Source organism: Nesoenas mayeri (genome assembly GCF_963082525.1).
Source record: "Nesoenas mayeri genome assembly, chromosome: 19".
Taxonomy (NCBI): Eukaryota; Metazoa; Chordata; class Aves; order Columbiformes; family Columbidae; genus Nesoenas; species Nesoenas mayeri.
In genome coordinates this window covers 5,481,332-5,493,898 of record NC_137568.1, presented here as the reverse complement: position 1 = coordinate 5,493,898, position 12,567 = coordinate 5,481,332, and the positions used below count along the sequence as shown (strand labels likewise).

At 52.2% G+C, this 12,567-nt stretch overlaps 1 protein-coding gene across 2 annotated transcripts in view; it reads left to right on the top strand.

Moving 5' to 3' along the window:
• MGAT5B (alpha-1,6-mannosylglycoprotein 6-beta-N-acetylglucosaminyltransferase B) overlaps positions 1-12,567 on the top strand; it is a gene marked incomplete at both ends in the record, with an annotated part of 58,002 nt that overhangs the window by 10,934 nt on the left and 34,501 nt on the right. For both annotated transcript variants that reach the window (XM_080356399.1, XM_080356398.1), the window contains one exon: positions 10,060-10,204. In XM_080356399.1, coding sequence (XP_080212525.1) covers positions 10,060-10,204 — 145 coding nt within the window. The remainder of the gene's footprint in view (positions 1-10,059; positions 10,205-12,567) is intronic.

The following is a 12,567-nucleotide window of genomic DNA, read 5'->3' as shown; positions in this document are numbered from 1 at the left end:
TGCTGTGCTGCTCCTCCCTGCCCGGGGCTCATTTCCAGCCTCGCTGTGTCTGTCCCACCCCAAGCAGCCTCAGGGGCCAGAGCTGATCCTGCCAGAAGTTCCCTGGTTTGTGCCAAACAGAGCTGGTCGGTTCTGAGCGCACATCTGTGGTGAGGAGTTGTGCTGGGGGAGATGGACTTTGGTGTTTTCCTCACCCAGAAAAAAGGCTGGAGCGGTGGAGCTGGTTCTTTGAAATGGATAATGACTTATTCTGCTCTTCTTGTTGAACATAGGGAGGCTTTTCTGCTTATGGGTTGAAGTGGTGCTCTGTGTTGAGGAATGGCTGTTGGTGGTGATGATGGGTGCTGCTGGCAGTGACTGTGGGTGCCAGCTGTCCCCCAGCACCCCGTTCAGCACCCCGGGATGTGACAGGCTGGTGCTGAGTTTGCACCCCCACAGGCAACACAGGGCTGGCCTTAATCTGTGGTTTTTTGGAGCAGATCATTGCTTTGCCTGGGGAGGAGAACGTGGGGTTGATAAAAAGCACATGTCCTCTCCTGCACCGCCTTCTCCTGGTGTCCCTGTGGGCCACCATGTTTTGGTCCTGGGGTGCTGCATCCCCTGTTGGGTTGTGAACTTGCCCTGTGCTCCTGTCTCCAACCCGGGCTTGGAAAGGGAGCTTAAATTGGAACTGTAGAACTTTAGTGCTCTTATCCAATTGTGGTTGCAGACAGGGAAAGGAGTGCTGTGAAAATAAAGAAATTAAAAGCATCTGTGGGGATTCCGCATGGTACCAGGGGTTACTGCCCACTTCTGCGGGGAGGCACTGGAAGAATAAAATGCCCATTGGTGCTTTGCAGGGCACAAAGGGGTAAGAAGCAGCACAAGGACTGCTGAAGTAGTGGTTCAGGCTTAATCCACCCTGGGAGCGCGTCTGTTACTGAGGAAGTGGCCATTTGATACAATTGCTGCTCAGAATTGAATGCCTGCAGGCTTAAAAATTAAAGAAATGAATGCCACCCAACTTATTGGAAGATGGAGATGTGAAGTGGTGAGTCTGGAGCTGGCGGGGCAGAGGTGGAGGTCTGTGTGCAGGGATGTGCGCTGGCCCCAGCGCCGTTATCTCCATCAGCAGCGACTCCCAGGGAATGATTAAATCAATTAATTGATTTTCTATAGCTCATAAGGAAGTCAAACGGCGTTTCCATCAACGTGTGATGAGCAAACACCCCGCCACGGCCAGGAGGGATGTTAATGGCTCTTTATGCTTTTATTACCTCGTTTCACTCCTAAATCAAAATTCATCCTGAGCCCGGGAGGCAGCAGGTACTTCAGAAAATAAAACTAGCACAGTGGGAACCATAGCGCCTCTGTAAAAGCTGTTTTTTCCCACTGATTTATTTGTTGCTCTGCCCTAAACAAGAGACCAGGGCTCGGTTCAGCTCAGGCGGAGATTAGCTGAGGCTCGTCCCGTGGCTCTGCCAATGCCCCCGGCTCCCGTGAGCTCCGCTTTGGGCTGCTGCCCTGCTCTGCTGCTGCTGGAAGGGTCTGGCTGCTCGTTTTGGCTGCAGCTGATGGATTTGCAGGAAGGGGATGATTTATTCACCCCTGGAAACCGAGTGGCAGGATGCCCAGTGCTCTTTGGGCAGTATTTTTGGCTGAAGGAAAAAATGGTAATAATTTTAGAAATGTTAAATTAGTGAGTTCTGCTGTTTCTGAAACAATGTTTTGGGGCAGCTGTAAATAAGGCTGTGGGCTCGAGCGCTGGGCATGTGGAGCCAGAGCAGCGATGCTGGTGATGAGCCACCCGAACCTGTCCCTGGCTGATCTCCGGGCGAGCAAATGCCGGGTCGGATCCTTCCTCTGCCCAAGGGGTTTGGGCTGATTTCTTGCAAGCCTGGGGCTATCGGCTCTTGATAATACAATTTTCCCCGTGTCAGCAATGAGGACTGTTAGGAGAACTAGTTGAGTTAAATGCTGATGCCCTTAGAGATATGCTGTCTTGTAAAGACCAAGAACCGGGAGGTGGGTTGGTGATGGGGGATCCCTGGTTGAGGGCTCTGTGGGGCTCCCCTGGGGCTGCCCCTGTGCCGTGGGGCCGGTGTGTGCTGGGGGTCCTGGTTGCAAAAGCAGGGTCCAGCTTTGCCCCAGAGCATCCAGCCCGGCGTCGGGTCCAGCCATGCCCTAGGAACCCCGCTGTCCTCTGGGCTTTGCTACCGGCAACTGCCCTTGAGCGAGCCCTGCGCTGGAGCCCTGGTGTTTTAGGAAGCAATTTGAGATCGATGTTAATCTTGTAGTTTGAAAGCCTTGCCTGCATTGTGAGGTGTTTGGAGCACTGCAGAACAGCTTAAAATGCAATTTAAAATAGTGCTGGCTGGCAAGAGAGGAGCAACTATAAATACCCTGCTGGTACTTTAAAAAAAAGAAAAAAGTGGAAGGGGGAAAAAGATGGGGTTAAAAAAATAAAATAAAATAAATAAAAGCTGAAGTGCAGCTTGTGCTGGGGTTGAGCATCTTAGTCCCTCTTCCCCAGCTACCTGCCTTTCCCCAGCCCGTCTCCCCCGACTGAGCTCAATTTGTCTGGAAAGTGGTGGCTTGTGGTGGGACTTGTGGGACTGTCCCCATGTCACACGAGGAACATCAAGTCTCTGGTGTGTGTTTTGGGGGGGCAAGGAGTAATAAAAGTTGGGGGGAACAGCCCTGCTCTATCTTGTGGTAATGAAACGTTCCCATCTGTGAATGTGTCTATTTGTATTGCTCAGCTCCCTGCCTTTTCTTATTTATATGGAAATAGGGATGAACATGTGTTGGGGTGGAGGTGGAGAGCTGCAGTCTGCTCCGTCAGGCATTTCCTTCTGGGTGGGGAGCCAGGGGGAGCTGGGTGGGGTGGAGAAAGTGGCAGGAGCCCTTCTGTAGGCTCAGGTTGGGAGCAAGACCCCTGACACAGTGGGATTGGTACGGGGACACCGGGCTGGTCCCTCTGCCCGCACTCCGTGCAGCATCAGGCTGGAGGAGGACTGGTGGGACCTTGGGTGGAGGCTGAGGTTTGCTCAGGACCTTGCTGTGGCTTCTCTCTAGCCATCCTCCTCCATGAAACCTGGTGCAGCATCACCCTTCTGGGAGCATCACCTGCCCGTGGGGTATCACCTCTCAGGTAGCATCACCTGCCTGTGGGGCATCACTCTCCTGGGGAAGGACCTCCAGCATGCAGGAGAGCAGAGGTGCAGCCCCATTGCTCAGGAGCTGTTGGCAGCGCAGGAGAGCAGAGCCCAAGGATTGTGGCTTTGCCGTGGCTGTCCAGGAGTGGGGTAGGCAGAGCGGTGCCTGGCCGTAGGGGCCGTAGGTGCTTGTGGGAGCGATTTGTAGGCTTGAATGGGGTTGCTTCCCATCTGCTAGCACTGTTTCGGGCAACATGCACATGGCACAGCCAGTTCTTGCTTTCAGCTGGGCAACTTCTGCAGCACATTGGTCTCCCTGCAGTGTTAGCTCACCCCAGGCACCACGGGCATGCGGGGGGCTGTAGGAAAGCCAGGGGGTCTCTCAAGCCTGTGGCAGGGTTGTGATTGCTGCTATCACACGGCTGCATTAGCAGAGCCCCGGGGTGACTCCTGCCTGGCTGGGTGGTGGCACAGGGCTGCCAGCCCCGCGGTGCCGGAGCTGACTGTGCGGGGAACAGCGGAGCCTGATGGGCTCTGCCTGCTCAGGGATGCCGTGAGAGGGAGTGAAAACATCCCCGAGGCTGCACATTTACTGCTGATTGCACAGCAGTGGACGAGGGGATGGATAAATCCACGGGGTAGATGATAGCAGGACGTAATCTACTTTACCAACCGGTGACTTAAGGCTGCTTAATTTGGCTGATTACCAGGGAACCACTTCATTGCCGGCCGTTTCTAGCGGCTCAGCAGCAGATCGATGGTGCAGCTGGGGCCATACAGAAGCATCTGTCTCCCTGGCAGCCCCCACACTCCTTTGTACGCATCTCCAGGTCCAAATTACTGCTGGTGTGACAGCTCCCCGTGTGCCTCCTCATGCTTTTTGCATTGGGGCAGTTGTAGGTCCATATTTTCTCTGTGTAACTCAAAATAATAAATCCATAGTAATTTACTAGCAAAGGTGGGTGGGTTTGTTGGAGGCAACAACAGACTTGGTGCACCCACCACTTTGGGGATCCTCTGGTTTCTTCTCCAAGAAATCCTTTAAGAATGCATTGTCCTTTTGAGGGGTTTAAGTAGCCTGGACTTGTCCTTTAAAGGGGAAAAACAAAGCAAAGCAAATGATGCTTTAGATTGAAATTAATTCAGCTGGTATTTTCAATGGGTGTAAGTAATATCTCACCATCTCTGAGCAAATTCCCTTCTTGTACTGGAGCGTTCAGCTGTTGCAAGACAGCCAGGCAGGGATATGACTTATGTCTGAGAAAAGGAGGGGAAAAAATCAACAACAAATCAGCCATGTTATGAACAGCGGCAATATATTATGGAATTGCATTTTAAATGTCGGGGGGATGTTTCGTCACTGTTCACGCTGGTCTATGGGTCGAGGTTGTGCCTTTGTCTCCCCCCAGTATGGTCAGCGATGGGCTTGTGTCACTGCTGGGTAGGGGAGGCTTTTGCTGCCCTTGAAACTGGGCTGGTTTTTGGGTGGAAAAGCTCACTATGGAGGTGGGGGTGGCACCTCTGCACCCGTGAGTCAGCACCAGGGTCCCGCACCCATTTGGAGGAAAACACAAGGGATGCTTTGAAGGGGGCAGCAGCGTGCAGCTCAAACACCATCTTCCCTACATGTTTCTCTGTCTTCTCGGCATGAAACTGATGCTGGGCAGCATGAGACCCCCCCTGAGCCAGATGGGACCAAGTGACAGGGACAGGGAGCTGCCATTGGGGTCCAGCGCCTACGCAGAGTAGGAGGTTTGAATCACTCCAAATGCCTGGAGGGAACATGCCACCAAAACGCTATTTTTTTTTTCTCTTGATGGGTTTTATCTCCTTTCGAAAACCTCAGCCCAGGCATTCAAGAGCCCCACATAAACCTGTGTGACAGGGCGACATCCTGCACGTTCCATCTGTGTGAAGTGCTGGGTGGAGATGGCTCCCAGCATGAGCAATGTTGGGGCGGCGTGGGGAGGATGCTCAGCATCCCAAAACACAATGTGTGAGCATGGAAACTTCTTCCCATCTGCTCCTTTCCCCGTGGCACAACCTGGGCTTTGCCAGCACCACTTCACATCATCTGCACTGGTCCCAGTCCCGCACTGGGGTGCCTGTCAAGGAGTCCCCCACGCCGCGGTCATGCTGGAGATGCTCCATGAAATGCTGTTTTCTCAGCTGCTCTCCGCTCCTTTATGGTCACCACAAGGCATCTGGCATTGACCTTCACCCTTGTTCCAGCTCTGCATGTGCAGAACTCAGCCCTGCGCCTGTCCTGGCTTCTGTTCCCAGAGGTGTCGATGGCAGGGGGTGGCATGGGGTGGGACATCTGCCCAGGGATGTGTTCACTCCAATAACATGTTTTAAAGATAAGTGTATTGTCAGTGAATTCCCTGGGCTTTCGACTCATCCAAATTTGACCATATTGGCTGTTGACTGTTCCACTGGTTTTGCAGATAAACTATTTCTTCTTCCACTAGACATCACCCTTAGGGGATGCTTGCTTTTTTTTTCCCTGATTTCATCCAATTACTTAGCTGTATGCTCTTCTGAAGCACCATAAATAATTCTCCTCCCTCTGCTGTGTTTACCAGCATGTCTCATGAAATCCAGTAAGATATGATTGATTGCAATCATTATTTCCTAGTGCTGCTATGAAAACCCCTGTCAGGTTCAGTGATTGCCTTTAAAGAGTGGCTGCCACTCAGGAAAACTGTCAAAAACCTGTCATCCTTTAGCAAACTCCAATTAATCTGTTGAGCAGTTTTACTTGTGTTTTCTCTCCCATCATTGCTGATTATCAAGGGTAATTAGAATATTTCTCTTTTGTAATTAGCAGCTTGCTTGCTTTTAAAGCAAAGCCGTCTTGCAGGACTATTTTGCTGGGTTTCCAAGCGATAAAGTTGGGTTTGGGTTTGGGTTTATCCCGTCTGCCTGCAGTGCTGTTGCAAGTCTCTTGAGGATCCTCATTGCTGGGCTAAGGGGAAAAGCTGGGGGTACCCAGACCCCCCATGGCTGGCACAGGCTCCAGGCAGCCCAGCAGCCGTTCGGCGGGTGTCTGGGGCTCCGCTTCACGTTAACGAATTAATCCCGGCTCTTGCATTTTTTAAAAGAGTCGCCTCAGCACTTTTCCTCCTTTTCTTTTGGTTTTAATGAGGCACGCTTTCCAAGAGATGTAATAATCATTGCCAAAAAATGTCAAATTGTTCTTGTTATCCTGCTTAGGCTTCTGGAACAACAACAACAAAAAGACCAAGAACAGAAAAAGAGAGGTGTTGATGAGGAAGGGCTTCGACTTCATCTCAAAGAGACAGGGGAAGGCAGGAGGGAGATGTTGGCTGTGACAGCTCTGCTTTCTGGCAGGGTGCCTGAAAAGATAACCCAGAGAAAGCTGAGATTTTATTTTTTATTACTATTTTTACTTAGGATTTGGGATGTTTTTTTATTTCTTTATTGGAGAAGGAGTATCTCCGCTCACTGTTGACAGCAAAGCTCAGAGCTTTACTCTTGAAAAGCATCTTGGAATTGCTCGAAACCAGCTGGGGAATTGGCTGGTGGCAGCGAGACGAGGGGAAATCCGGGCTGGTGCTGGGGGCTCGGCTGCGGGGCTGGGGGTCACGGCTCTGCCCGTGCTGCCTCCTCTGGGATCCGGGGGGAAATGGGATGATTCCTCAGTGGGAATATCCTCGTGCCTCCCTAGCGATTTGGGACAGGGCTGGGATGTGGGTGTGGGCTCAGAGCAGTATCCTCAGCTGGATTGCAGTGCTGTGGATGCAGCCTGAGCAGGAGGAAATCTCCATCTCAAGCATGGGGTGGTCCCTGGGATCCAGCACTGGGCACCCATGGGTGCCTGGCAGGGACATCGTCTTGCTGCTGCCTGTTGAAAATGTGAGCCCTGTGTAGCTCCGTGCCTCAGTTTCCCTCATCCCCCTTAGCAGGGCTGGAGAGGCTCATGGACCCATCCTGAGCTGAGGGAAAGAGCTTTTCTCGTGTCTTTTCTGCAGGACAAGCATCTGGGTTTTAATCAGGGGCCAGAGCTGTTTCTCTGCCTGGGCTTTGCGAGCAGCCATTTAAATCTCAAGTGAGCTACACCACTAAACAGGCCTTCGTAATTAACTGAAGGCAGCCTGGCTACAAATTGGGGTGACAGCCCAGCCCCGAGTGGCAAAGGCAGCAGCGGCTCTCAAATAATCTCAGTTGCATTCCCAGATGCAATCCCTGCATCTTCCCAGTGAACCAGCATGACCTGACCCCCCTAAAATGAGCTGGGTCACAAATCCTTTGGCCAGGGATACCACTCCATCCATGGAAATGTGGTAGTTGTGGTTTAAGCAGCTGTAGGCGTTGAACTGGGTCCTTCTCTTGTCCTCCAGCCTCCATCGCTGGCACAGGAGCACACAAGGATGCGTGGTCTCCATCTGGCTCAAAAACTGAGTTCAGGGTCTAAGCTCTGACCCACTGGCAGTGCTGGGATGTTGGAGCAGGAGCAAATCCTGAGCAGAAGTCCCCATCTGGGGAGTGGTTGGTCCTGGAAACTGCGCAGGGCAGATGAGTAGAGGGTCTTGGGGGCTGTGAGCCCTGAACACAGCCCAGCGTGGCGGGGGCATCACCGGGGCAGGCTCAGTCCTGGGACGGAAAGCCCCTGGGGAAATAACTAATGTGGGTTTTCTGACTGAAGCCTATCTCAGACCTTTTCTGTTTTCCTTGGCCATGTCTTTGCCCAGTTTGTTGAGCTGTGTTTGGGGAAGCTCCTGTACAAACTGAGCACCAGGGTCCAGGTTTCCACTTTTTTCCCCCATAGCATCTTTTCATTGCAAGTTTGTTAGCACTTCTGCCCTTTAATGGGACAGGCTGTGGCTCACGTATCCCCCAGGGGACTGGGAGACCTTCCTGGTGGGATGGGCAAAGGTGTCTCCAGCGATCCCAGACCCATCCATGGGGGTCTGGGGCTGCACAGGACCTTGGTCACCCACTGATTTGATCAGAAACCACCGAGTTTTTGCCATGGGAGTACAGGGAGCATTTGGTTTCAATCCCTATGAATGAGATTTTAATTTTTTTTTTTTCTTGAGGAATGGCTTTTGCTCTCCATTTTTCCTCTGTTTTCTTAGATAGTGTCAGGAAAAATAATGTGTTGCTGATAATCTAAGCCAAGGGTGGAAGGTCTGGCTGGCCCGGTGTCAGATTCTCCGGAGGTTAAGGGTTGGCTTGTAAACGTGTGTTCCCATGCCGTGTGTCTGACAGCATGTGATGCTGTTGGGATGCCCCACTGCATCCCACCGCTGGGTTGGGGGACCCAGGGAATGCACCAGCACAGGCTCCCTCTGGTTTTGCAAGACCCAGTTTTGCATCTGTTTGGAGATGCAGGAGATGTCTGTGTGTCCCGGTAGCCACCTGGAGTCTGGCAGCTCCTCGCCTTCCCTGCACCCGGCTCCTGCTGCTCCATAAATGAAATATGTGCTGCTTCTCGAAAAAGTATGTATGAGTGGAACGGCGGAGATAAGCTAAACGGGAGAAGTTCAGGGGATTATGCACTGATTAAGTTATTACTAACATGAAATGAGCTGTGCTGAGATGAAACAGGAGCTTTATTTTCTGTTCCTTGGCTTCGGGCTCAGGGCTGCCTGTCACTAGACAGCCGATCAAACTGGGAACCAGGAGCTCATGTTTCCCCCAGCGATTTCATCCCAGTGGTGGATCGGTGCTGTGCAAGCACATAGGAAACACAGCGATAAATGGGGCTGGGAATTGGGGTCTTCCCTGCTGGGGGGTGTTGCTGAGATGCAGCACTTGAGACAGAGCTATTTCCAGTGCTCGGGCACCCACCCTGTAGCACATTTGAATAGAGAAGAAATTCTTCTCTGCAACAGGAAAATCCAGTGCTGCTAGGAGGGTATTTTGGGGGAGGACCACCTATTTGCTCTGTTTCCCGTTCTTTTCCTTAAGAATCCCCTGTAGGCTGCAGTCAAAGGCAGGATGCTGGGCTAGGTGGGTCTTGGAGAGTGAAAAATAGAAGTGCAAACTGAAAAGCTGCTTGGTTTGTGTTTGAGAATGGAGTTGGTTTCCTGTAAGCACTCGGGACAGGCTGGGTCAAGTGAACAAGTCAGGAGTTAATGCCTGGAGAGGAGTTAATGCGGGTCAGGAGGCTGGATCCACGGCTGGTGTCACTGCTGGTTATCGGGAGCTGCAGCAGCACAACTGGGTTTGGGCACAGGCAGGGATTAGAATCACAGAATCATTTTGTCTGAAAGAGACCCTCAAGACCATCGAGTCCAACTGTTAACCCACCCCTGGCACTGCCCCATGTCCCTGAGAACCTCATGTCTGTCTGTTCAACCCCTCCAGGGATGGTGACTCCAGCACTGCCCTGGGCAGCCTGTTCCAATGCCCCACAGCCCTTTGGGGAAGAAATTCTTCCCAATAACCGATCTAAACCTCCCCTGGCACAACTTGAGGCCGTTTCCTCTGCTCCTGGCGCTTGTTCCTGGGGAGCAGAGCCCGACCCCCCTGGCTCCAAGCTCCTTTCAGGCAGTTCAGAGATCAGAAGGTCTCCCCTCAGCTCCTGTTCTCCAGCTGAACCCCCCAGGTCCCTCAGCCGCTCCCATCACACTTGTGCTCCAGCCCCTCACCAGCTCTGTTCCCTTCTCTCAATTTGCTCCAGCACCTCAAGGGCTTTCTTGTCACGAGGGGCCCATATACTGAGGATTTAGTTCATGCTTAGGCAGGACGGTGTGTCTGGGGCTGTGGGTCTGTTGGCAAACCAGGGAGGGGATATCTGGGGCCAGCGAGGCACCAAGATGGTCCATATGCCTCCAAGTCCATTGATGGGGTTGGGAAGTGCAGAACTGGGGGCAGCTTTGGGGCTGGAGCCAGGGGGAGAAGGATTTCGTATCCCATCATCGTGTCTCCCTTGCTCTTTGTGTGCCTGCAGTGATGGGTGCGCTGGAGTCCCGAGGGGTGCTGCGGCGGATGAGTGACATGCTGGAGATGCTGATGAAGAGGATGGACATCCTGGCCAGGCTAGAGAACAGCACTGACTTCCACAAAGGGGATGAAGCACGATTCCCTCTGGACAGGTCAGTTGGCCGCGCTGATGCCCCATGCAGAACCTGGGGAGCAGCACCAGGCTTGGGGGTTTTGCAGGAGCAAAACACCCATGTGTGCCCTGTGATGTTGGGCTGAGCTGCTGCGTGGGGATGTTGCAGCCCACCAGGGCAGGGGGCTTGGACAGATCTTTTGCAGTCTTGTTGTTCGCCATTTCTAGAACCCTTTTCTTCTGGGCTTTCTGAAATTACTGTGATTTTTGGAGTTATGTGTAGCACCTGTCCCAGCTGCTAGTGTTACAGAGTGGGAGGGTGCCCCTTCACCGCCCTGCTGTGGTGGGACTCACCGATGGCTGGAGCAGTACCTGGTGCATGGGCTGTGCTCCTGCTGCCGTTAAATCCCAGAGAAAGTTCTTGTCGGTTTCTTTGTGCCTGTATTCCTCAGGTAGCTGTGGAAGTGATTGTTGTTTGAAATCTGGCGCTGATGTGTTCAACTTTGGAGTGAGCAAAACTTAAAATGAAAGAGGAGGAAGCTGAGGTCCCAGCACACACCAGATCCATCCCAGCCAGCACCTTGACAGATGCTGTCAGACCTTCCCATCATGACATGCTGCTTTGCTAAAGAGACATTTCCCTTTGCTTTGAGAGCCTTTAAACATTTATTAATACTAATTTGGCTGTCAGGCCAAGGTCTGAAAAAGTGGTAACTGAAGTGAGTTGAATGTGGAGGGGCAGCACTTGGGACAAACTTTGCAATGTGCATAAGGTGCAAATGCAGGTTTTGCTCAGATGGAATCGCAGGTGACATGCAAGAGGTGACAGGGATGTGACATGCACGGGGCTGCTCTGCCCTGTGCCATGTCGCGGGGGCTGGTGCATCTCGGCAGCTCCCCTGGCCGTGCTCAATGGCCGGTGATGGTTCTTGTGCCGCCCTGTTTCCATCATCATTTCCATTTCTCTCCTTCGTTTCCCTTACGAGTCTCTTTTGCGCCTATAATGAAAAACGGAGTAAGTGAGCCTGTAATTAAAGGCTGTGCTGTGCCATACTGCCTGCGCACATGAATTAAAGCTGCACAGGCAGCCTTGGAGTACATGCTCTTGCCTTTTAAGTAACATAATTTCAACCACTGAAAAATATAATTTACCTTCATAATGGCAGGTGCTGGGGATTTTGTTGTTATGAGGCTGGCTGGTACCCAGGCACAACAGGAGAACACCAGTTATCCCAGGGAGGAATGGACAGGACTATTGCGCCAGCAACTGGAAGGTGATGGCTCACATTTGATGATTTTTCTTGGCCAATCTTGTATTAAAACAACCAGTAATTTCAGGTGATGGTAATTTCTGTTCACTGGTGGCCAAGAGAAAAACTCCAGGCTGACGCCCCCAGTTCCCTCAGCCACTCCCCATTACACTTGTGCTCCAGCCCCTTCACCATCCCCGTTGCCCCAATAGAATAGTGGCTGGTGCAAAACCTGGGCTGAGACCCCACGGAGCTGGGGACAGGTGTGCTGAGGTCCCTGTCCCTCTGGGGGGTAACGGCCTGCAGACTCCCTGTGCCAATGCAGAACTGGCACCATCAAGAACGGTGGGACCAAGCAGTGGCTCCTGAACCCATGGCCATGGGGACACCCTGCTCTTGTTCGTTATTAGGATTCTGGGACTCCACCAAGAACTTGTTTCCACTTTCCCTCCCTTTCTCTGTCTCTTTGATCACCAGTGACTGACTTGAAGCTGTCAGCGAGAGATAATACAATTAAAGGATGCTAATTTCAAAGGGATTTTATTATTTAAAGCGTCTCTGGTTAGCACAGCGGCCGCCTTCGTCTCTTTCCCCACTCAGCAAAGCCGCAAGCGTGGGTTTTACAATTCCACCTGCGCAAAAGTGGATTAATTCTTGTTTTTACAAAGTGCTTTGCTGCTTAACACTGGATCTCCGACGAAATCAGGAGGGCTTGGGTTTGCAGAGCCCAAATGAAGAGGTGAAGTCGAGCAGCCTGCCAGTCAGCTGCAGAGAAATCAATACCGCTGTTAATTGAATGCAACCCTCATAAATCATCAGAGGGGAAGGAAATTAGAAGTACTTATGGAGGCTTCCTGGAGAGCTATTTACTGGGCAAGGGAAATATTAGTTTGCAGTGGAAGTGTTGGTCCCTGGCTGGAAAGCGCTTGGGAGGGAGCGAGGGGGACTGGAGTGGCTGAGCCAAACCAGAACCATAACCCAACAGTGCTGGGGCTCAGAGAAGCCCTTCTCCAGGGACAGAGCTGTCCCCAATGTGCCCCGTGCCTGCAGGGAGGTGACAATGGGGACAACTGGGGTCTACAGTGCTGGCACCCCCAGTCGTCCCACTTCCCCACACAGTGGTGAGCCTGCAAAGGGTGTTACTTGCTAACGA